General features: G+C 42.2%; 1 protein-coding gene across 4 annotated transcripts in view; it reads right to left on the reverse strand.

Moving 5' to 3' along the window:
• Nucleotides 1–8,547: 8,547 nt before the first annotated feature.
• AMPD2 (adenosine monophosphate deaminase 2) overlaps nt 8,548–26,160 on the reverse strand; it is a 61,356-nt gene continuing 43,743 nt past the window's right edge. For all 4 annotated transcript variants that reach the window (XM_070941440.1, XM_070941439.1, XM_070941438.1 and 1 more), the window contains 11 exons: nt 24,296–24,385; nt 23,355–23,484; nt 22,115–22,309; nt 21,515–21,646; nt 19,746–19,909; nt 17,037–17,163; nt 16,568–16,731; nt 16,158–16,278; nt 15,314–15,487; nt 13,394–13,504; nt 8,548–11,513 (listed from right to left, as the gene is read on the reverse strand). In XM_070941440.1, coding sequence (XP_070797541.1) covers nt 11,298–11,513; nt 13,394–13,504; nt 15,314–15,487; nt 16,158–16,278; nt 16,568–16,731; nt 17,037–17,163; nt 19,746–19,909; nt 21,515–21,646; nt 22,115–22,309; nt 23,355–23,484; nt 24,296–24,385 — 1,624 coding nt within the window. In that variant the 3' untranslated portion in view covers nt 8,548–11,297. The remainder of the gene's footprint in view (nt 11,514–13,393; nt 13,505–15,313; nt 15,488–16,157; nt 16,279–16,567; nt 16,732–17,036; nt 17,164–19,745; nt 19,910–21,514; nt 21,647–22,114; nt 22,310–23,354; nt 23,485–24,295; nt 24,386–26,160) is intronic.

The following is a 26,160-nucleotide window of genomic DNA, read 5'->3' on the forward strand; positions in this document are numbered from 1 at the left end:
TTTTATACATTTCTAAGACAAAGGATTCAGTGAGATCATACATTTTCCATATATGGTTAATCATGAGATCATACATCCGATTTTCCTTCTATGGTTACATACACTGTATAATAAGTTCATCTAATTACTTAAAGCATTAATCTTAGTTTACAAAATTATCTTAGCCACACAACTTTTCTTAAGTGCTCGGAGTTGCTAATGGGAGAGTTACTACTATCCTTGGGTAAATTCATTGGATTAAGTAACTCTTTGTAACATATAGGTCTTTGTGTCATTCACAGTCAGGTCACTCAGATGTTTTTCCATATAGCAGTCCTTTCCGTGACATCTAGGTCTCAGAAGATATATTACCACTTAAAGGGGTTTAACTGTTTGTTAATGTAATTTCCAACAAGCACTTTCCTCTCTTATAATAATGTGAATAGATAGGGTCTCTCAGAGTTCATGTATCCAAGCATGTCTTCCCCTTATAATAATCTGAATAGAGAGGGTCCCCCAGAGCCCATATATCTGACTCTGTATGATTCCTATTTTATTCACATTATTTCTTTTATCTACATTATTCTTTATTTGCTATTTACCTCATATTTAGGTAAACTGAAAGAGAATTGCCCAATGAAATTAAATAGTAACAGAGAGAGGATTATAATAGAAGAGAAAGTGGAAACAATTAGTGAATGGTTGAAATTTACAGAAAATGAAATGAGGAAAGAGGAAATTTATGGAAAATTAAACATTAATTGGTTCGAAAGAATTCAAATGAATAAATGGAATAGGAAATGTAAAGAAAGGAATGATGAGAGTAGAAAGGAAACGGAATTTGAAAATTTGACATCTCGAATAATAAAAGATGAAATTGGGCCAAAGGGATTAGTTAGCAAAATTTATAAAATTATTAACTTTGATAATAATTCACAAATGGTAATGAAAGAGAATTGGGTAAAAGAACTGGGTATTGAAATTTCTAATCAAAATTGGAATATGAACTGGGTTAGCAGAATAATGAGGACATTATCAATAAGGATTAAAGAACATAATTATAAAGTTATTTGGAAGTAGTATCTGACCCCAATAAGACTTTTTCAAATGGATAATAAAGTGGATAAAATGTGTTGGAGATGTAAAGTGGAACTTGGGACATATGTTCATATGTGGTGTAAATGTAATGGGGTTGACCTTTTTTGGTCTAGGATAGAAAATGAAATATTTGAAATGATTAAGAAGAGGGTCAAATTGAAATCGGAAACTATATTATTAATATTGAATGAAACAACATTAACAACTGGAGAAAGAGAATTGGTGAGGATTTTGGTTATAATGGGGAGAATTATAATTACTAGATATTGGAAATTAAATGTTGACTTAAAATTAGAAGAATGGTATAATGAAACATGGAAATTTGCATTAAATGATAAATTGACTTGTGATATTAAAATTAGAAGTGGTATATACAAAGAATGTTTTTTGGAACACTTGGCAACCATTTGTGGACTTTGCACTTGGGAGATTGGATGAATCGGTGCCAGTACCTTTTCAAAGAGATTTCTGGAAGAATTGAAGACTTTAATTTCCTAAAACTTCCTTTCCATTTGTATAGCATGTTGGGGGGAAAAATTTTTTTCTTTCTTTACTATTGATTTTTGTATTGTTTTTTTTTTCTGTTATTCTTTAACAATAAAAATATAATAAAAAATTTAAAAAAGAAAAAATAGAAAGAAAACACAACTCAAAATCTGGACTGTAGCACAACTTTGCAAGGTTATTTGGAAATCTGTGAACTGCTTCTCCATCATGACCATCCTGGCCATTTCATTATCTGTGGCAAAACAATCTTCTGCAAAAATAAGTATCTGTTTTTGGGCAATCATTTAAAGGAAATCATTTTCATCTTAAGGCAACACTGAACTCAAAAACATTCATACATTTTGTCTGTCCAAGCCCACCTTTTCTCTTCACACTAGTCCACTGACTTGTATCAAAATTAGGAACTGTAAGCAGAGATAGGAATGGTTAATGCAAATCCACCTGAGCAGATTAGGCAAGATGGAGATGTGGTTGCAAAAACAGCAAACATACAGAAACATAGTTTTGATATTGCTTCAGCAAAATGCAATTACGTTAACTATTAACAAAGGTTATTCTCATTTAAGGTTGACATATCAAGACCTGATTGCACTGCAACCTCTCTTTCACTCTTCTGCCTCCTCCTCCCTAAAGCCATTGTCGTGAGAAAATGCCCAAATCCTTTTTTTAAACCTTATATGGGCATGCAGTCGGAGCTTTGAGGTTCAAAGTAGACAGTCTAGGACAGGGGTCAGCAACCTGCGGCTTTGGGGCACTGAACCACAACCAAACAAGATCCAGATCAAAGATAAAGATGATGGAAGTAACAAGATCTGCACTATTGGCTGCTACAGTACACAAGACAGAATGGAAGTAAAATATGGATAATTGCTGCCAAAATTTACTGGGTCAAGGTGATGTACAACTGGGTATCACCCACACTTTAGTGGCATTGAACTTCAAAGCTTTAGATGACTAGTTATCTTCCCCAGAGGATTCATGTTGATTTAAATACATAGGACAGGGGTCAGCAACCTGCAGCTCTGAAGCCGCATGTGGTTCTTTCACCCCTCTGCTGTGGCTCCCTGTTACTCAAAATATGCGTCACAACCGCCAATGTGTGACACACCCACCGGCACGTGATTTATTGAGCTTTTCAACCCCTGGTAGGCCAACCATGGATAAATCCAAGAAAAGAAAAGTTTCAGAAGAAAACAGAATATTTAATTCAACTACATATGCTAGTTTTGTGGCCGCTCAAGAAATAGTCAGGCACGGGAAGGGTTTTGTGGCTCCCAATGTTTTCTTTTCTGTGGGAAATGGGTCCAAATGGCTCTTTGAGTGTTTAAGGTTGCAGACCCCTGGTCTAGGAAGTCAAAGTTCTTTACAGTAGGTCAGAACTACTTTGATTGTAATGTATAGTAGCAGAATCTCGCATGTCTGAATATGCTTCTCCCTCCCTCCCTTTATCTTTGTGTGAATTAGAGAGGGGCTTGTCTGAGATGTTTATTCACACTTGCCTGGACTAGAGCCCCTTTTATCTGACCATTGCCTTGGTAGCAGCTCTTCTTCCTGTCCTTCAAGGCCATTTCCTCTTCTTTCTATTACTTTCTATCCATCATACTGAACTCTTGGACTCCATAGCAGCTTTGGAAGTTCAGGGAAGGCCTGTCCTGTTGGAGTTGGTTTTCCATGCTGGGTTCAGGATTTCCACTGAGGCTGAAAGTGGCTGCTCTAAATTACTATTCTGTTGTGGCCCGTACGCAGCCTGTGCAGCTAGTAGCTGATTCAGACAGTGAGGAGACTGGTGTGGTGCTGCGCCAGCAGCCTGTGCAGCTGGCACTCGAGTCGGACAATGAGGAGGCTGGAGAAGATGTGGTGCCAGAGGCGAGGATTCAGCCAGGGCCTTCAGAATCTCCAGAAGCTCCCTTAAGTGAAGAGGAGGAGGAGGAAGAGCCTCTTCTCGATGCACGGGCGCGCAGAGCTGCCAAAAGGCAGGAGTGGCTCCTCAGGAGGAGGTCTCCTCGAGAATAAGGCTTGGGGCTAATTGGCCACTCCCTTAGTCTATTTAAGGAGGAACACCAACTGAAGCAATTTGCAGGGAACAACTTAGTTCACATACCTTCGTGTCTTGTCTTGCTTATCTTATCAGCTTCCTGCAAATTGCTTCTGGGCATTCTGCCAACCATAGTAAGCTTTCAGTTATTATTCTTTGAATTCTTGGTGGCTGTTAATGCAATTAATTAACAGTCGTTGTTCTAAAAGACTGGTTTATTCAGTAAACTAAGGTTTGAACGGACTTCGTGTGTGCTGCATTCTTTGGGATTCCTAGCTGGGGCAGAACATATTCTTAGCTTTGCCTTGAATGCATTACTGCTCGCCTAGGTTCACTGATGACAAATGAACCTTTCACAGATGATGACACTTATCCTATCCCACTGTGCTGTCCTGCTCCCATACACTCACATGGACCACGCTTGGGCTCAGCCTGTCGCTCATCTGATCAACCCGACTGTCACTTTTCAGCTGGCCCCACACCAGGGGTGGGTTCTACTTACCTCCCCTACCGGTTTGGATGGGAACGCGTGCACACTTGCTTTGCTGTGCAGATCATTCATGATTATGTCCGGGCAGGTGGGCAGAGCCTCCCGTCGCCATTACTACTGGTTCACAAGAACCGGACCAAACCGGGAGCAACCCACCACTACTCCACACCCACCGAACCCCGATCTGAGTCCTCATGCAGCTCCGCGCTCCCTTCTCTTGACTCCTCCTCCGAACTTGCATCCGGAGAGAGATCCGGAGGCAGATTCCTACTGATTAACCTGCCTATTGATTAATACTGGATAAAGCAGGACTTTAGTAAATTTTGTAGTTTCATGCAGACAAAATTCAACAGTTAAGAACTTTCTAATATGGAAATATAATGAACAGTATTGCCATTACACCTGACAAACTTTGCAATACTTATACTCACCAAAGTCAAGTTAGATATGTTATCTAAACTGGTTTCCCTCTTCCCTATTATGGGGAGAGGCAGAATATTTTTTTAATTCTCATAATTCTCTTACGACTCTTATATCAGCCCCATGACCATGTGATGCTTGGCAACTGGTTCATACTTATGTCTGTAGCTGTGTCCCAAGGTCATTTATCTGGGATGAGTTTGATTCTGTGACCCCTGAGGACGTGGACAGGATTCTGGGTAGGCTGAACGCGACCACTTGTTTATTGGACCCATGTCCTTCCTGGTTAGTACTGGCTTCCCGGGAAGTGACACGAGGCTGGCTCCAGGGGATTATAAACGCTTCGCTGGGTGAGGGTGACTTTCCCGCCACCTTGAAAGAGGTGGTGGTGAGGCCTCTCCTCAAGAAGCCTTCCCTGGACCCGGCAATGTTGGTAAATTATCGTCCGGTCTCCAACCTTCGCTTTGTGGCGAAGGTTGTTGAGAGTGTGATCGCGCCTGTTGACCCCGAGGCCCCTCATATGTGGGGTGCCGCAAGGGTCGGTCCTCTCACCTCTCCTGTTCAACATTTATGTGAAGCTCCTCCAGCACCTGGATGAAACGACGTATCTGGATCCGTTCCAGTCGGGCTTTAGGCCCGGGTACAGCACGGAAACGGCATTGGTCACGTTGGTTGATGATCTCTGGAGGGCTCGGGACAGACGTTGCTCCTCTGTCCTGGTCCTGTTAGATCTCTCAGCGGCTTTTGATCTCTGGAGGGCTCGGGACAGACGTTGCTCCTCTGTCCTGGTCCTGTTAGATCTCTCAGCGGCTTTTATCATGCTGCACCGGTTGGAAGAGTTAGGGGTGGGAGGCACAGCGGTGGTTCTCCTCCTTTCTCGCTGACCGGTCGCAGTCTGTGTTGACAGGGGGACAGAGGTTGACCCCGAGGCCCCTCATATGTGGGGTGCCGCAAGGGTCGGTCCTCTCACCTCTCCTGTTCAACATTTATGTGAAGCCGCTGGGCGAGATCATCCGTGGTTTCGGGGTGGAGTACCATCAGTACGCTGACGACACCCAGCTGTACATCTCCACCCCGGATCACCCCAACGATGCCCTTGAAATGATGTCCTGGTGCCTGGAGGCCGTACGGATCTGGATGGGGAGGAACAGGCTCAGGCTCAACCCATCCAAGACCGAGTGGCTGTGGTTTCCGACGTCCCGATATAGTCAGTTGACGCCATCACTGACTATTGGGGGCGAATCATTGGCCCCCACAGAGAGGGCTTGCAACTTGGGCGTCCTCCTGGATTCACGGCTGTCTTTAGAAGAGCACTTGACAGTCGTGACCGGGAGGATTTTTCATCAGGTTCGCCTGATTCGCCAGTTGCGTCCCTTTCTGGATCGGGACTCGTTATGCACGGTCACTCATGCCCTTGTCACCTCCCGCCTGGACTATTGCAACGCTCTCTACATGGGGCTCCCCTTGGAGAGCACCCAGAGGCTCCAACTGGCGCAGAGTGCGGCTGCACGGGTGGTAATGGGAGCGACATGGCGTTCCCATGTAACACCCCTCCTGCGCGAGCTGCACTGGCTCCCGGTGGTCTTCTGTGTGCCCTTCAAGGTTTTGGTTACCACCTTTAAAGCGCTCCATGGCTTAGGACCTGGGTACTTGCGGGACTGCCTACTACCACCAATAGCCTCCCACCGGCCGGTACGCTCCCATAGAGAGGGGCTCCTCCGGGTGCCGTCAGCCAAACAATGCCAATTGGCGGCCCCCAGGGGGAGAGCCTTCTCTTTGGGGGCACCTACTATCTGGAACGAGCTCCCCCCAGAGATACGGAGGATCCCGGATCTGCGCACCTTCCGCCGCGCTTTAAAGACCTTACTATTTCACCAGGCGGGCCTGGCCTAATTTTCTCCCTCTTTTATAAAAGATTTTTAATTTTTAAATATCTTTTAGTATTTTATACATTCAATTTTAAATTGGTTTTAAAAGTTTGGGGTTTTAAATTTGTCGGGGCCAAAATTATTTAATTTGATTTTATTCTACTTTTAAATTTTGTATGTATGTGTTTTATTGTTTGGCTGTGCACCGCCCTGAGTCCTTCGGGAGTAGGGCGGTATAGAAATCAAATCAAATAAAATAAATAAATAAATAAATAAATAAATGGTTTAAATATCTATTTCCCAGATAATTTCCAATATTCCTTTCTCAATTTATTTAACTGGTTCACCGTTCAATTACTATTCTCCAATAATGTCTCTTCCGCTTCCTCCTAGGTTTATTTTTGGGCTGTAACTCCATCTTCTGGTCATTACTGGTACAGTATTTTGCCGCCACCCCCCCCCCAAACTTTGTCTCTCACTTTTATTATTTACGAAAGTTTTTTTAAATTTGTGGAACATTTCCCAATTTGTACATAATATTGCCTTTATAGTTGGAGTATTAAGAATAAGCCCTAAGCAACTTGCATGAGTCTGCAATACCACAACTGATTTGAACTCAATATCAGCCCTTTAACTCCAAGGTCATGTTTGGTCAAAATAATAATAGAATGGTGGTAACTGCTACACAGATTGTCAATATAATCACATAGCAAATGAAGGAAGTTGCATTAGTAGAAGGTTGAGTTTATCATAGCAGGTAGTTAATAGTTTCAAGACAATGGCTTACTTGCCCAATAAAGTACATGGAAATCTACCTATTGGTAGCAGAGCTCGATCTTTGTGTGAATGCAGACTTGAATTCATGTTCTGAGATATTCAGATGACAAGGTCAGGTAGTACATAAGCAGGAATCATGGAGAGGCATTGCCAATTACGTATGGAGATTCTCAGTCATCCAGGTCAATGGTTGTCCCACAGGTGCTTTTTCAAGAGGCAACTGGACTTCCTGTTTTTTCTTTGAAGACCTTTCACTTCTTATCCAAGAAGCTTCTCCAGCTCTAAAGAAGCTTCTTGGATAAGAAGCAAAACGTCTTCAAAGAAAAACCAGAAAGTCTAGTTGTCTCTTGAAAAAAGCACCTTTGAGACACTGCCAATTATGTTATACCAGTGTTTCTCAACCTTGGCCCCTTTTGAGGATGGGTGGACTTCCACAATTCCCCAGATAGCAAAGCTGGCTGAGGAATTGTAGGAGTTGAAGTCCACCCATCTTCAAGGGGACAAGGTTGAAAAACACTGCATTAGACAATATTGGTCTAAACCAGTAGACATGAAGCCTGACCAATGATTTGACAGCCACTATTATCTTGCAACTTATTCTATTTGAAAGAGGGATTCAGGCCTGCCCTAATATTCCCTTAGCAATATTCTCTATTGGCAATGGAGATAATGGTGTGTAACAAGTTTGTTTTCTTCAGCTGCCAGGAAGCCTCTGTTCATATGTTACTCAATTTCTTTTCAACTTGGAAATGTTCTTGAAATTATTAAATTCATGATCCTTTTTCTTACCTGGTTAAAAACCCTTGGTATGAATGATTTCTGGTGGGAGGAATTCATAGCAAGATAGTTAATAGATACCTACACATTCATTTGCTTCTCTTTGAAGCTTTAACAGCACCATTTAATAGGGCATGGCAGAAGTTGAACACCAATAGGTAGAAATCCAGGCTTTTGTTTTTATTACCAAGCTTGTTTTCTTATGTAAGCAAATTATTTCCCATATCTATGAAGCACTAGCACTTTTTTTTGTGTAGGTATTCATTAGGGCCATTCAGAGCAACACATATGCAGACCTTCACATGGATTAAGGAAAACAGCCTATCTCCCAATGCCTTTGCCCTGTGTGGAAACACTCTAGAAAAGACAGACAGGTGTGCAAAGGAGCTATTAAACTCAAGCTTATTTAAGAAAAACAAAAAACAATTTTGGCCTCTAGAGATAACTGCTTCCTAAAGGATGAATGCTCCTCCTTCAAAATCCACCCTTGGAGAAAAAAATGATTTTATTATCTGCCTGGAAGCCAAACAAGGAGGGGAAATTGTTTCAATCAGAAGTACAAAGACTCAGTTTACTTAAATAATCTTTAATGGTGGATCATGCTCTTATTTCCAGAAGATTTCTAACAGCACAGACAAGCATAGAGTTTCATCCAAGGTACATAAAATAGCCAAGTGAGAGGATCATACATGTGATTGCTAAAGGAATACCAGCTTCAATTCTGACACCAAAGCAAAAACTAACATGATGTACCAATAGGCAGATTAATGGCAAGGAGAAAGGAAGAAAACGAGAGATGAAGCAGGGAGGCAGTTTACGTTTCACTTCAGTTCAACTGATTATACCATTTCTTCCTGGAACCCTTAGATTAACAAGGCATCCATGCTGGCTGAAACAAATGCAAGACAGCTCTATTGCAAAACAGCTTGGGAGACAGCAATGGGGGATGGGATGGAGGGAAGGGAAGGGAAGGGAAGGGAAGGGAAGGGAAGGGAAGGGAAGGGAAGGAATTACCATGCTGTGTCATGAAGGTGAAACACCAACTAGACAGGCTTTAAAGAATGGCTCCTTTTTCTTAGATGTGTGACCCTCAAAATAATGACACAAACTGTAACAAAATGCTTCTTCCACACACGACATGAAAAAAGCTACCTATTTAGTCTTGGTGCACTTCGTGAATATCTTTAAGCAGACATTTGTTATGACCCTCAGAATTTGGCCACAGCCACCTAGAGTGGTTTTCACTTCTAATTGTGCTGGAGCACAACTTCATGCAGCCACGCTGGTTGAGGATTATGGGAGCTTCAGTCCAATGTATCTGGAGAATGGCAAGTTGAGGTAGTCAAATTTAGAAGGAGGGCATCACAAGCTTCCGGTTCACTTTAGAAGCATTTCTTGCTATCTACTCACCTCAAGTTTAACCAATGTATTTCCCTTTGTACTGGATCTGCTTCCAATAGTAAGCTCGCATGTTACGGTGGCAACTGGGAGCAAGAACTGCCTTTTTTATAGACATAACATTTGTCTAAGAACCTGAAGAGAGTGAGCACAGTCTGAAGTTGGTTTCCTACCTCAGGAGAGAGGCCCACAAGCGATTTCCAAATTATGACTGATGGCACAACAACCATTAATAGGATGACAATAGCCTACTAGTATTAAAAGTAGCACGAGAGTCAAAAGCTGTCAGAAAGTGAGAGAGATAGCATAACAAGCAGTTTGAATCTGCTGCATTATAACCAGTCCAGAACAGTTTTCATCTCCCAGGAGCTTCTGCATCAGGCATTACATCAGACATGGCTGCCAGACATGGTGGGAATGATCCCCCAACATGGGGAACCTTCCCGAAAAAAACCTAAACTTTAAAACAGCTGAAGGAAGAAGCAGTCCAAAAACCAGGGCAACACTGCCAGAGTGTATAAACCCATAGATAATGATTCTGCTCTAACACCCTCTCCTCCTGTAACTGCACCATTAACTCCCTAGGGAACAAAATGCTATCATTCCTGAGCTAGTAGCAACTTTGGGAAAGTAGATTAGACCCAATAAATGGCTTAATGGAACTCCACGTATCTTCCCACACCAATTGCTGATGAGTGTCACTGATCCAATCAAGCCTTAAAATTTACTTAAAAGTTTGCTTTAAAAACAACTGATCTCAGATGTCCTTCATTATCTCCATTTTGAACCTGATATATAATTAATAACCATCATAATAATTTATCCTAAACTCCTTCCATGCTAGGCAGGTATCTTGGCTCCAAGGCTTTCTTCCAGGAGTTATTTTTTCAGGGCCAGAATCATCTTCAATCTCCTTGCTACATTAATAACTGCATCAAACTTCTTTTATAATGCTTGGTTGTAGAGGGAGACCAAGAGTTTCACAAAAAATACAGAACAATTTTTTAAAAACCCAGTATTTGGCATGCTAACAACAATACCTCTATTATCTCAAGTCCACTTTGCCCCTGACAGCGCACAGTCGTTCACCTTTAAAGGATGGAGGGAATCAAAGGTTAGTGCTTTCCCTGAGCCGAAAAAGACAAACGTTATTGGGCTTTGAAAGGAAAGGAAATCTGTCCTTTGCCCCACTTCATACTAGAGAGTGTTTCTCAATCTTGACAACATTAAGATGCCTACATGTCATGACTTTAAGATATCATGCTGGCTGGGGAATTCTGGGAGTTAAAGTCCAGACATCTTAAAGTTTGCCAAGGTTGAAAAACACCGTGCTAGAGCTTAACACTGAAAAATGGAGGCTCTTGCCTGGTGGGATTGACAATGTTTTGCCCTGATGGCAAAAGGCAGGACTGGTTCCAGCCACTCAGAGGTGCTTGACCAGCCAATGGGAACCCCCTAAAACAAAAGTGAGGTAGCGCAAGGCACCCCCAGAAGACTTTGGCCCTGGCAGATGTTGCTCAGGATACATGTAGACATGCTGGTGGTTCTTCTTGCTACTGGGCAAATGTCAGGACTTCCAGAATTTATTCTGTACTGAACTGGCACATGTTCCTTTTTACCTCTTTGGCCTTGGCTGTCAATCGATCTGACCAGTCTTTCCATTCACACTACAGATGCTTTCCTTGGTTCCTGGATCTGGACCCTGGAGACGCTTCTAACTATTCATCTTCCAGGAGGCCCCAGCCGATTACCAAGTGCAAAGAAATCATGGAAACATTTCCAAGAGATACCGAAGGAAACACACACACACACACACACAACAGGAAAGTAGAAAAGTCTCTGGGATGAGGGAGGTGGATGGTCAGGCTCTCTCTGTGCTCACATAACAGACCCATCTTGTCAAGCCAGTGTGGGTCTGAAAGGGAGACCGATTATGAACGAGTCTCTTTCAGCAAGTATCCCGGATAGAGCTCATAGTCAGAAGGTCTTCTTCCTGGATGGTCTCCAGCATCTCTGTCTGCACAGCCTGGGTGATGAGAGTCAGCTCCTGGGAAAGTGTCTCATAGCGATAGGCTACCCGGATATCTGGCACATTGGTACGACGGATGTCATTGCCTTCTGGCCCCTCCTTCAGGTAGTTGGGTCCAAGCCAGTAACTCTTCACCTGAGGAACAAAGGCAAAATCAATCCAGGGTTAAGCCAAAGAGCAGCCTATGTTTTCCACCTGGACATTCAAAGCCAAAAACATTAATGAAGGATACGGTATAATTCATAGTTGCTCAGGGAGTGAAATGGGCAGTCTAAATTTAATAAATAAATAAATAAATCCTTAAAAAAAAAAAAAAAGAGCTAGCACCAACTATATCTCCCTCTTCCTTTCTCTATCTCTCTCACATGCAAACTAATAACATTGACTCATGGGTTTTAAATTCTCACCTTATGTTCACTTTAGTGCTTCTCTGGACTTTTGCCTAGCAAAGAATTGCACAAATGGCTCAATAGGATCCCCCACCCCACCCCAGAAAAGCTACCCTTCATTCAGTCTATGAGAATAAGATACCTTAGTAGAGGCACAGTGGCACTACAATGGCAAAGATAAAAGTCTTGGGATAGGTATTTCTGCTTTCTGCTCATTTGGAGTGGTTAAAACTATCAGAGAAAAGGCCTTAAATCTTATTCTTACTGCTGCACATTAATGTGCTAAGTTTCACTGGGATTTTGATCAAGAGTTGAATGCCTCCTGGAATTTTACAAGATGTATCAAGGTGTAGTAGGTTTATCATGCCCTGTTAATATAACTAATTCCCTGGCATCCACATACAACAAGCAGGCTGCCCTAAATTTAGAACAAGGATTTGGTGATGTAGAAACAGCCTTTTTTTTGGGGGGGGGGAGGGGGCTACAGAAAAATTAAAATCAGTCTAATAAGGATTGAGCATAATAAGTGAGAACATAATGGCAGCTATTATGTACACAGGAGAAGGGAAGGCCGAAGAAAAAAGGGGCAAGGCAGATACTGGCATTCTGAACTCCCCCACTGCACTCTTTAAGACTAATTATTTTTGAACTTCATAATCAGGAGAGTGGCTACCTCACTGGTGAAAGGCTCACATCTGCAGAGGTCTTTATATACAACCTCCCCAGCATAAAATGATTGCTGTTCTTTTGCTGCAGATGGAATCAAGGGAAGGGAGGCGTTGGATATGCTTTCTTCAAAATTAGTCCTCAAGGGATCTCCTTCCCTTGAGTACAGACTTGATTGAAGAGGAGGCCGCATGTAGGTGTTGTGGTCCGCCAACAGCCTGCGGAGCTGGCAGCAGAGTCGAACAGTGAGGAGGCTGGGGAGGAACATGGGCCAGTCCTGGAGTCTGGGGAAGGCCCGGACGAGGGCTCTGTGTCAGAGGCAGAGATGGGGTCAGGGCCATCTGGGAGTGATGCGCAGACTCCAGAGCCCCCAGAGTTGAACAGCAGAGAGGCAGAGGAACAGGAGGAACCTGTTCCTAGTGCACACATGCGCGGAGCTGCCAGAAGGCAAGAGCAGCTAAAGCAAAAGGGACGACTCGGGGGTAAGGCTAGGAGATTATTGGCCCCTCCCATAAGGCTTAAAAGAGAAACAAAGGCACTTGGGCCTTTTGCAGGAAAGCAATGTTGCTAACTCTGTTTCCAGTCGGCATCTCTTGTTTGTTTCTGAACTCCGTGGGGCTTTGCCAAGTAAGCCCTTTGGCAGGGTGTCAAAGAAGATAAAGGTTGGTGATTATCCCGAAGGACTTCTTCCGAAGGACTTGTTTTGCAGCTAATTGGGACTCAGCTGGGAATGCACGTAATTCTCAGCTGTTACAATAAAATAGGTTTGTTTGGGACTAATTGGGTATTGTAATGACTCAGTAAGCCTAGATCACTATAGTAGGTGTTAAGTCTTCTACACTGAACAGGCTGGTTCAGATGAATAAGTCTCTGTAAATCCCTCTCCCCTTGAACTTCAGAGCATTATTTTGGGAGGTCATAGCCTGAAGTCAATCCCTTTCAGAGAAGATTCTACATTACCTTGTGGGAGAAGCCACTCATGAGCACACTGTTCCGTGCAAGTTCACACATATCGCAGGAACTGAGCTTCCAAACCTGTGTGGCAATGCTGTACTCTTCCATCAAGGGTTCCTGGAAGCAAAACTGTCAGTCAGACCCAGATACTTGCAAATAGAACATTACCAAGCAGCACAATAGGATTCAGCGATGTTGGTACATATAGTATTAGTTGTGCACAATGCAAACTGAATGCAGTAGGCAGCAACTGAGAAGTCCAGAGCTATAAACTAGATTGAAAAGTGGAGAATTATCACAGAAGAAGGCAATCACTTCCGCACCAGGACAAAAATCCAACATCAGTAAGGAATGAAGCAACTTTGCTTTTAATAAAAACTGAGCAGAAAACATTTCCATTATTTTATCTCCAACAGATAAATTGGAGAACAGTGTGTGCCTGGGATAAGTGAGAGGTATACAGGTAGTCCTTGACTTACGACCACAATTGAGGCCAACATTTCTGTTATTAAGCGAGACATTTGTTAAGTGAGTTTTGCACCATTTTACGACCTTTCTTGCCACAACTGTTAAGTGAATCACCGCAGTTGATAAGTTGGTAACCCGGTTGCTAACTGAATCTGGCTTCCCCATTGACTTTGCTTGTCAGAAAGCTATAAAAGGGGATCACATGACCTTGGGACACAGCTACAGACATAAGTATGAACCAGTTGCCAAGCATCACATGGTCAGGGGGCTGATATAAGAGTTGTAAGAGTGAAAAATGGTCACTAATCACTTTTTCAGTGCCGTTGTAACTTTGAATGTCACTAAATGAACTGCTGTAAGTACAGGACTACTTGTAAACAACTAAAACAACACCTTACTTTTCCAAAAACAGTTAGTGGGGTGTCTGTCCCAAGCTGCCACAAATATTTCTACAGACTGAACCAAAGACAGCATGTTCTACTTAACCCCATTTTTACTTTGGTTCTTGTGGTCAAAATTTGATCTTTGAGCCACTAGGTGGAGACATTTCAATTACACTGGACAATGAAGATTTTGCTTCCTAACACTTTCCCTGGTGTCTCATAGATTTGGCTGCTAATCACAAAAATAACGTGGAATTTAACCTATTATTTTCTAGATATTTTCAGTTTTTACACAATGGCAATATACACCCTTCAGTAACTGTTGGCTAGGATGCACACATGAAATAAACACGAGAAAACATGGAATTGTTGCAGGGGTGAAATGCTCCCGGTTCGGACCGGATCACTGGATCCAGTAGCGATGGCGGCGGGTGGTTCGGAGAACCCCATGCCCAGCTGAGCTGCGCGATCATCAGAGCCTTTTTTTTTTTTTTTTTTTACTTTTAAAAGCATTTTTTCTTCGGCTGAAAAAATGCTTTTAAAAGGCTCTGACAATCCCAGCTGAGTTGCCTGATCGTCAGAGGCTTTTTTTTCTTTTAAAAGCCAAAAAAAATGCTTTTAAAAGAAAACAAAAGCCTCTGACGATCAGGCAACTAATCATCAGAGCCTTTTAAAAGCACTTTTTCTACAACCTCTTCGTCCAAAGAGGTTGTAGAAAAAATGCTTTTAAAAATAAAATTTAAAAAAAGTTGGCCACGCCCACCCATTCACATGACCAAGCCACGCCCACAGAACCGGTAGTAACAAATTTTATATTTCACCACTGAATTGTTGTTGAAGCACATGCAGTAAACCAAGTACAACAGGGACATCTGCAGAGATCTAAAAGTGGCAGCTTTGCTGCTTGGGATGAAGCATTATGCAATTAACACATGATACAGGCAAAGGAAAAACTTATACAGCTATGTTTTCTTTCTAGTATTTTGCCACACTATATCAGCTAAAAAGAAGGGCATCTTTCCTCCCTTGGGCCATCTTTCATTCCTTTGGGTCACACCTGCTACATGACACTCACCTTAGTGAAATGGAACTGCAGGGGGTCGTCTGTGGACAGGGAGACCACGAGGCCCCGTGACAGGTACTCAGGTAGCGGATTACGATGGTAGCTTAAGAACAGGCTGTTATTGCTAAGTGGAGACATAGCAATGCCAATCTGAGCCAGGTAGTAGAGATACTGCAGCACCGGTGCCTAGAGAGAAACTCAACGTTAAGGCATGGGGTATCTCAAGCAAACACTGAGCCCCACCTAATGCTTGCTTCTGGATAAATATACATGGGTTCCTCCTTCCTTCAATCCATTTGGAAGAGTCATGAATAGAAACTCTTTCAAGAGACTGCAATTATCACCAGCATGATCTATTCACATTCTCTTTTTAGGAGCATGGTGGCTCACATAGTTAGGGCACTAGGTTGACAGCAGCAAGCCCATGTTTGAAACCCGAATGCTGCCATGGCACAGGATGAGCTCCCGTCACTTGCTCCAGCTCCTGCTGACCTAGCATTTCGAAAGCATAGCATTCACAAGTAGCTAGACAGGTACCATTTCGGTGAGCACATTAATGTGGACATGAAAGGAGTCCCCAACTGGGCATCCCCCGGAGAATGGCAATGTCACCGGCTAAACCTTTCAGCCCGGAAGCACCTTGGTGCTTCCGACACGAGTGCGATGTGATTTTCTTTTTGCTTTCTGCCTAGGTTCCCACTGCATGTTTACCACAACAGTAGCCTTTATCAAAATACCCAAAGGTATGTGGTGGTTTAAGCAGCAGCTTTGCTTCTAAGCAATGTTTCTGCTTCAGCACATATACAGGCATGTCCATGTTTTTAGATGTGGTATCAACTCATTTGCGTTCCCTTACCTTGCGGAGAAGTAGGCCGTGAGATATGTTTTCTGACAGCATGAAAGCCGACACAAGATGATGGATGGGTCCTGCCTCCCCACAGTGGGGTCGCAGGACGAAGGTGTGGAAGCCCCTCTTCCTAGGGGAAAAAAGGGAAAGCAAAATATACAGCTTAGTCAATCAAATGAATGGCATTTTGGAAAAGGAGAAGTCAAAATGCTGGTAAAATGGGAAAGAGGAACAGGAATTAATGCCCAACCTACAGCACCAAAGTTATGAAGCTGAAACATAGACCACAAGACCTGGGTATTTGAGTCTCTTAATATGTTACTATTATTACCAGAAAGGTGATATTCAAGGCCTTATAAAACAATTCTGGAGCAGACGCAAATTCAGAAAAGGAGGGAGATAAGAAGCAAACCACCTACCTACGCAGATGATTCAACACCACCATATTAGCATAGGTGTAATAAAGGTAATAAGAATATGGTGGGTTATCTTCTTCCATCCAATTTCCAGGTAAGGGACTGTCCAAGTTGAAGATATGGTGTTCTGGCTTTGATTCATCATCTACGCTATCAAAACCATCCACCTGCCCATTCAGAAACCAGAGGAAAGAAAGGGAGCAGGTGAAAATATGCCTGTGGATTTCAAAGCCTCTTGCATCTTCATTCATTTTATGCAAATCAGCCAGAGTGATTGTGACAATTATTTAAGACTGATATATATCAACCATTCCGCTATATGCTAACTAAATGGCCTTCAGGATCAAGCATATACAAGAATCACTTATATAACGTTTGTCCTTCACTCTGCCCCAAATGCAGAGATACTATTAGCCATCCCTTTAACAAGTACTAGAAATTAAGGTTGTTTTTTTCCAATATCCCTACTTACATGCTCCAAGAAGAGATGCAATTCTGGGTGGCTAGCAGGATTGATGGTGGCTTCAAAGAGAGGTAAGAAAATGTTCTCCAACATCTCCTGAAAGTTGGCCAACTGTTTCTTTGTTTTGTATACGTCACTGTTAAAAGTCAAGAAACAAAAAGTGATAGTGCTCCATCACACATAAATCTCTTCATTCCTCATAGTTGACAATCCTGTTCCTCAGACTTTGTTCTGAGCTGACTGAGGGCTATAATTAGCAGTCGTGTAATGTGACACTCCACATACCCTGATTCTTGGAAGAAGAGGGGAGTGGGTAGCATATTTCCTAGAACAGGGGTCTCCAACCTTGGCAACTTTAAGACTTGTGGGCTTCAACTCCCAGAATTCCTCAGCTCAGCTGCTGAGGACAGGAGACCCCTGTCCTAGAAGACTAAACTAGTTCATTTTCCCCCTTCTGTTGTCAATGTATTAGGTGGTACCCAATTCCCTGTTCTCTGGGCAGAAAAATCTCAAGCTGCCCAAAGTCAGCTTGTTAGGGGAGATGGGCGGCATAAAAATATATATATATTTAATAAATAAATAAATATGTTGCCCAGTCAAATTGATTTTACTCTGGTACCAGAAAACTGCAAACACTTCTTCCCACATCTCTGCCTTCCCTGGCATTAAAGTTACCACAGAAATTATGAACAAATACCTAAGTGTGCCTTGATCGCACTTAAAATCAGTTGCTTTGTGGTAAGGCTTGCACAGCTTCTGGGAATGAGAGTCAGATCACTTAAGTAACCCAACTGCTTCAGCAAATCCAATTCCCAACAGTCTTCACTGCAGATGTCACACAGCAGGAAGGAATAACTATCTTATACTCAAAGGTGCTTTTTTTCCCCAAAGGTATGCAAAAGTTTTGCTTCTCATCCAGAAAGCTTCTTCAATCTTGAAATGAAGAAGCTTCTTGCATGAGAAGCAAAATGTTTTTCAAGGGAAAAAAACCCCCAAGAAAGTCCAATTGCCTTTTGGAAAAAGCACCTTTGGGGAAAACCATGAACTGGATGATTGAGACTCTCCATAGATAACTCTCTTACACAGTGATTTAGTAAGAGAGGATGTGTTTTGGGGAAAACGTGCAAGTTTGTATGGCCATTTATCAAATATTTTCAAAGTAGTTTTAGTCCTGGTGCTTCTGTTGAGATTGTGGGGAACAGATTTGCAACTGGCTCTTCCCCCATCCTCTGTTGTGGTCCGCCGGCAGCCTGTGGAGCTAGCAGCAGAGTCATACAGTGAGGAGGCTGGGGAGGAACATGGGCCAGTCCTGGAGTCTGGGGAAGGCTCGGACGAGGGCTCTGTCTCAGAGGCAGAGAAAGGGCCATCTGGGAGGGAGGTGCTGCCTCCGGAGCCTCCAGAGTCGGACCTCAGCGAGGCAGAGGAACAGGGGGAGCCTGTTCCCAGTGCGCGCATGCGCAGAGCTGCCAGAAGGCAAAAACAGTTCAAACAAAAGGGATGATCGGAGTAGGGCTGGGAGATGATTGGCCCCTCCCATAAGACTTAAAAGAGGAGCAAAGGCACGTGGGCCTTTGCAGGAAGCAACATTGTTCATTCTGTTCGGTTTAAAGTCTGAAGCTCTGTTTGATTCTGGACTCCATGTGGTTTTGCCAATTAGGTCTTTGGCAGTGTGTCAAGGGAGCTAAAGGTGGGTGATTATCCGCCTTATCCTGAAGGACTCTTTACAACTATTTGGGACTCATCTGTGAATGAAGAGAATTCACAGCCGTTGAAATTAAAGAGGTTTTTGGGACTATTCGTGTGTTTTACTGACTCAGTTAGCCTAGGTGAGAACATTCTCCTCTGATGCCACCAACAGAGGGGTGGTATTTTTCTGAATGGTAGACAGAAATCTGTTGCAACCCTTTCCAGTTCAGATGTTTCATTACCCAACTAGATACTGTAACATCATCAGTGCAAGTCTTACCACTTTAGCTCATAAGCTGATATTGTACTACACTGAGCAGCTATGTCCAAAGGGTGGTTTCCCACTAACTGGGATTACAACTGCTGTGGAAATCAAAACTAAGATCCAACCACAGAAAACTAAAGAGCCCTCTACAGTTCTTATTGAGATGGTTGCTCTCCGTGACCGTCAAAAAATACAGTGGAAAGCTACTTGTAGCATAAAGAACCCTCTATAACAGGGGTCTCCAACCTTGGCAATTTTAAGCCTGGCAGACTTCAACTCCCAGAATTCCCCAGCCAGCTTTGCTGGCTGGGGAATTCTGGGAGTTGGAAGTCCTCCAGGCTTAAAGTTGCCAAGGTTGGAGACCCCTGCTCTATAAAGCAGTAGAACAATTTCTCCCCAAAGATACCCCGATATATAAGGCACAGCGATCTCACTGATCCTAAACATGAATACTCTGAAATTGGTTCCAGGATTGCAGCCTCTAAAGTTTCACCTTAATCATACCTGTTCAAACAACATGATTTTCTATAAGTCTTAAAAAAAGAAAAAAAAAGACAGTGGAAGGGCAATATTTATCTTATTTAGGGTATAATCTTGGTGCCAGAATTATATATATGTAAAAAAAGCAAGTCCTGTACCCACTTTTTACTAGACAAAACCGGCTGTTGAGTATTAATAATACAGCAGCTAATGTATGCAAAGCCCTTTGTGATTCTGCGAGTCTCTGCATGCTTTTGAAACTGCAAAACCAAGAGAGAGGTACTCACAATAGCCGAGGCACCTGCACCAGCCAGCGTACATTGTTGGAATGCACTCGGTGGGTAACAGCCCACTTGGCTAACTTATCCCACTCATCCCGTGCTCGGCCGTAGATAGACAGTCGCAGTTCTGCATTCTGATATTTGCTCTCTTCTAGGTCATACATTACTTCCTACCAGGAGAGAATGAGCTTGTTAGCAATTTAAGAATAGGAGCTCTTTCTTTAAAAAAAACAACAATAAAAATACATGTTCTTTTATCCTGTCTTTTGTCTGGGAGGTCTGGGTGACTTAGATGGGGATCTCCCCTCATTTTCTTCCCAAACAACAATCCTATGAGCCAGGTTGAGTGTGACAAAGAGGATGCTTGAAATTCATTCAACAAATTATGCAGTTAAATAGAGACACTGACTGCAGATTGCCTGATCCACTTTTGTTATTTTAGCCATAAGGTTTCTTAGGTTCATAAAACACACTAGGCCGCAGAGCCTCCTTCATGCATAATGCTAAGCCCAATATTAGCCCATAGAATAGGCTAGGCATACTGTAGTTTCCAACTACAATGGCTAGGTAAGTATTGTAGCATGGTGTGACACGAATATATTGGCTTCAACTTCTGATAATTGACAGACAAATGTATAAACATTTAAGAGTGGGCTTCTAATGTTCAGAAGTGAGTTATAGCCATTACTGGGCGTACAGTAATCAAGAAATAACCTTTATACACCCACCACCCCTTTCTGCTCCCCCCGTGTGACTTTATTACTTATAGCAGGGCTGTCCAACTCACTGCTTGCGGGTTGGCTGCATCATCTGCTGGCCACGCCCACACCCGATTTAGTGAAGGGGGGAAAACTCACAATGTCATGTGATGCTGCCGTGATGACGCGAGTTTGACACAGGGGTGGGTTCTAAAAACTTTTACTATCGGTTCTGTGGCCGTGGCTTATTTTGTGGGCGTGGCTTGGTGGGGATGTAATGTGACTGGGTGGGCGTGGCCAACTTTTTTTTTTTTTTTTTAACTTTTAAAAGCATTTTTTCTACAACCTTAAGAGGTTGCAGAAAAAATGCTTTCAGGAGCCTCTGACGATCCCAGCTGAGCCACACAATCATCAGAGGCTTTTTTTTTTTTTTACTTTTAAAAGCATTTTTTCGGCTGAAGAGGTTGTAGAAAAAATGCTTTTAAAAGTAAAAAAAAAAGTCTCTGATGAGGTGGGCGGGGTAAGCGAGCGGCAACCGGGCCGGGGACTGGTTCGGGGGCGTGGCCAGCCAATGTTATTACCGATTCTCCGAACTACAAATTTTTACTACCGGTTCTTGCGAACCGGTGCAAACCAAGAGCAACCCACCACTGGTTTGACACCCCTAACTTACTGTAACACTTCTATTACTTCTCCAAAACCAACCTGCTTGATTCTCCCAAGCTTCAAAGCCTCAAAAGATAGCTATATTTAAGTCTGCATAACTTGTTCAGCCCCACTGGCTTTAAGAAAGTATGTACAAATGAGGCCAATTTGCAAGGTAATCCAGATGTGAAGCACAACTAGATGGATTGATCCTACTTTATTGTAAGGTTACATTTACGAATCTTGCAAGTCTGAAAATCCATTTCTCCCCCCACTGCCTTTGCAGCCTAAAAAACTAGGGAGGGTCCCTTCTGAGGCATCTGCCATGCCTACATTCCTTCTGCAGGCTGTCTCTTGTCCAACTGTTCCCCTGGCTGTGGCAATTCCCTGTCTCTCAAGGACATTCCCACATACCATTATAGCAGGCCTCACCTTGATGATATGAGCAAAGTATTTTCCAGAGACTTGGTTGTCTGTTTTAATGAAAATCTCCCGCAGAACAGACTCTCCTATGGGGTTGTATTTGGCATTGAACTTATCAAATCGATGAAAGGTGTTACGATCCTATTAACAGAGAGAATGCCAAGATAAATCATGATAAGCCAGAGTGCAACTGCCTTCTCTTCCTGATTTAGCCCTACTCATAAAGATATATTTCTTTAATCAGAATTCCCTCCATCATCCCCCTTTGATTGGAAGTGCCTTCCAAGATCAGAAGCTGCTACGTATTTCTTTAATGAGCACTTTCTTCTCTTTGATAAATACTACCAAATTACTTGTTGGAGTTAATTAAGATCAGATTCTCTATTGCTTATAATTGAGGCAACTTTAGAGCTGTGTTCCAACAGACCTGAAAAAGTCAGAAACTAGCATTCTGCATGTGAGACCATTCTACTGGAAAGAGTAAGAAACTTTTGTCCAGCCCAGTGTCCAAAGTTAAGATTGCTATTTAGTCCAGTAGGAAAATCAGTTTCTAATTCTCTTTATAAGTCAGAGAAAAGCTACCCTCTTCGATGAATGCATCTGACATACCGCATGGACATCGAGGGTGTCCACACTCAGATCGTATGCGGTGAGATTCATGGTCTCAAAGACCTCTTTAAGGGTTTGCTCCTTGCCCTTTTCCACATGAACGATTTCCTGCAGGTGTTTCTTCATAGCCCGTTTGATGAAGCGTAGCAGATGCTTCTGATTCATGCAGGATGAGGCGTGGATGTGTGTGTCCACCTGATCAAAGGATTAGTGGATAACTATACAAGCTAGGAAGATGCAAGCTCAAATGTTATCTTAGACACCAGTTCATTAGCTGACTTAAAAAAAAACTGTTGTTCTCAAACTCAACTCTATTTTTCAATCTGTAATACAGAAGTAATGCTGACTTTCTTCCAAGATTGTTATACGGTAAGCATTAACATAATTGTTTGGATTTTGTTTTTATAAAAGACAATCCCTATATACCAATCCAAAATGGGCCAAGAGGTGCAAATCTGAGTGCAAAACTCAGCATTTCTGTTGAAAGTGTTTTGCTACCAACTTAAAAGCAGTAGGATCTGCTAGAATTCTCTTACCAGTACAAAGAGGTAAAGGGCTGTACTGGTGAAGCGTTCTATAAGAAGGCTGCGAAAATATTTAAAGACCCCTCGCATCCTGGACATAAACTGTTTCAACTCCTACCCTCAAAATGACGCTATAGAGCACTGCACACCAGAACAAGAAATTTTTTTTCCCAAACACCATCACTGTTAAACAAATAATTCCCTCAGCACTGTCAAACTATTTACTAAGACTGCATTACTATTTATCTTCTCATTGTTCCTATCACCCATCTCCTCCAGCTTATGACTATATGACTGTAACCTTGTTGCTGGTATCCTTAAGGTTTATATTGATTGTTCCTAATATGATTTGATTGCTTATTTGTTCCCTATGACTATCATTAAGTGTTGTATCTTATGATTCTTGACAAATGTATCTTTTCTTTTATCTACACTGAGTGCATATGCACCAAAACAAATTCCTTGTGTGTCCAATCACACTTGGCCAATAAAGAATTCAATTCTATTATTCTATTCTATTCTATTCTATTCTATTCTATTCTATTCTATTCTATTCTATTCTATTCTATTCTATTCTATTCTATTCTATTCTATTCTATTCTATTCTATTCTATTCTATTCTCTATTGAACTTTCTAGTCTCAACAATCTGTGGCACTGAGATAGTCTGTAGCCCTAACTACCAGCACATATTCTCAAATTATACAGTGCTTCTACCTTTCGAATGTTGTAGAAGTCACGATGTGGCACTTTTTTCTGAGCTGCCAGCTCTTTCATCTCATTGAGCAGGACATGCATCTGGAACTTTGAACTTAAGTATTGAAGTCTTCTATAGCAGAAGGATTTTCTGTCCAAAGATGAAAAGAAAACAATTTAAGATTTGCACACCCTAATTAGAACATTTTCCATTTGAGATCTAATTTCATTATTATTATCCCATAAGCTATCTCAGTACAATAAATTGATAACTCAGAAAGTTTTACACGGGTGGGGAAGCTAAGTCCTTCTTTCCAGAAATAGAATATGGGAATTACTAAAGATCCCATACAATCAAGCCTATGCCAAATCGGCCTAATGGTGAGTCTACAATAGCTACTGTAGCTATTTTAAGTAGCTACTGTCTACTTATGTCTATGCAGATTCGCCATCATCCAAGCCATAGTTATCCCAAACTTTTCAAGAGGCAGAGCTGAAGAAGCTTCTTGGATGAGAAGTGAAACGTCTTCAAAGAAAAACCAGAAAGTCCAGTTGTTTCTTGAAAAAACACCTTTGGGACTACTGTCTCCTTACAAAAATGCTAAGAAATTGAAAAGCAAAGCATCTGCTTTTGGCTCCTGGTATTCAAAGTTGTATTGAAGCATTCTCTGGACACGGTTTCTTTCAAAAAAGTCCAATAAATTTTCTTTCAACCTGAAGAATACGCTTTGATTATCCAGGAAAATAATCATATGATTATTTTGAACTATGAACTATGTTAAATCGACAAAAAAAAAAAAAAAGATAAATGTGTCTCCCATGTAATCTTATGATGACAATGTGTTTTACATAACAGATTCTAGGATCATAATATATGTAAGCCACCCTTGTAGAATGGCTATTTGGAAAGGAGTTTGGCACCTGGATTTTGCATGCACAGATCAAAAAGGTAGAAAACTTACATGGGGCCATTGATGATCAGAGCCATCAGAACATTCATGTCAGCCACAAACTCCTGCAGGTCAGGATAAGGCAAGTCCAGTTCAGTGGTCCTTTTCAAAATGCAATAGAGAACAGACCGCCAAAGTTATGAGCAAAGTTGCATCATTGAAAGAAAGCAAGGAAAGAACCACCACCACCACTGCCTGCGTCTGCGTAGAGGATAGTTTTTTGAGTAACCCAATAGATATAAACCTGTCAAACCAAGAACAGCCTCGCCAATAATCCAGGAAAAAAAACCCTATATCATTGTCACTAGTACTTTGAAAAATTGTAAGAAGTATTTTACTAGAAAAAATAGAGAAACAAGATGCTCTGAATGATTTGCCAGCCTTGAAGTAGACTAAATCATTGTTTTAAAATTTGAATTGGCAAAATCCTGGGTTTTACATTTGCTCTAGGATAAGTATAGAATAACAACTGCTTTTCTATATTAGGCAGAGAGGAAATGAGCAATGCAAAATATATGTAACTGCTGTAACAGATGGTTTAGAGCAACGGTCCCCAATTTTTCCAGTTTTGTAGACCAGTGGTGGTGGCAGTGGCAGTGAGGGGGAAGAGTGGATGGTTCCAGGTCATGCAAGTGGTGGGGCCACATATGCGGGCAGCTCCACTTGCACGAGCAGCGGGGGCACACACTGGCGCATCTAGCTCCATTTGGAGCTATGTGCGTGAGGGCCCACTGCTTGTGCAGCCTGATTCTGACTGAGGCCACAGCCCAGTACTAAGCTGCGGCCCAGGGGTTGGAGATTCCTGATACATGTCATCAATGTCTTCCTGACATTGGCCTCAAAGTTTCTTTTATATCAGATCAAGGAGTTGCAGTACAACTGGAGCCCAATATCTGGAGCCCTTAACTTGGTTATGAGCTAAAGCAGGGATATCAAACTTGCGGCCCACGGGCCGGATGTGTCACATGCTGGCCACCCCCACCCCCAGTTTAGCAAAAGGGAGAAAAGTTGTGAGACGTCACGTGACGACAACGTGTCATCGCAAGTTTGATACCCCTGAGCTAAAGGGTAATATGTCAGATGGCTGGATCCATATCAGATCGAAGTGAGAGCAGCTGAAGATGCTGAGCAGCAGTATCCTGCTTTTCCTTCCTTGCTGCTTCATTCTCAGTCCAGAAGTGTATTTTACTAGCTGCAATTGATACAAACACTAGTATCAGCCTGGATCAATGTTTCTCAACTTTGACAGGTTTAAGATGTGTGGACTTCAACAATGCTGACTGGGGAATTCTGGAAGTTGAAGTCCACACATCTGAAGCTTCTAGTCTGGACTGTAGTAGCCTGCTTTAGAATCAGTGTGGCTTCAAGCCTTCAGTGATGCTGAAGTCTGAGTTGACTATTCAGTTAGCACAAGCTACCAGATATGTTACATTTAGTAATTGGTTTCAGAGAACAGTGAAGGCCTAAATAGACAGACTCCTATGTAGCTGAAGGTGTTTTCCATTTTCAGTTCCTGTGTTTTTAGCCTAGGCTGATGGGAACTGATCAGAAACGGTTGGTAATCATAGCAAACTTGTGAGAGTTTGCCAGCAGTCTTTCCAATTGCACCATTGTGTTCCTTCCATCACTTGCAATGTACTTTTAAAAGGCTTTTTGTTTAACATGACTTTCCCGGGATGTCATGAAGCTGTTATATGGTTTGTAATTAAAGGGTGAGGGTTTACATATTTTTTTTAAATAACTTTTTTTTAATTACACTTTGCTTTGAATGTGAAAATAAAAATAAAAGTACAGTACATATTTTTATTTATTTATTTGCTTTAGCTTATTCTGTTCTATTACTTTTTAGTGCAAGAAATGAGCCTTCCTAACTGAAA

The sequence above is a fragment of the Pituophis catenifer genome, unplaced genomic scaffold, assembly GCF_029215685.1.
Source record: "Pituophis catenifer annectens isolate HBS135680 unplaced genomic scaffold, rPitCat1.0.hap2 SCAF_3, whole genome shotgun sequence".
In the NCBI taxonomy this organism is placed as follows: domain Eukaryota; kingdom Metazoa; phylum Chordata; class Lepidosauria; order Squamata; family Colubridae; genus Pituophis; species Pituophis catenifer.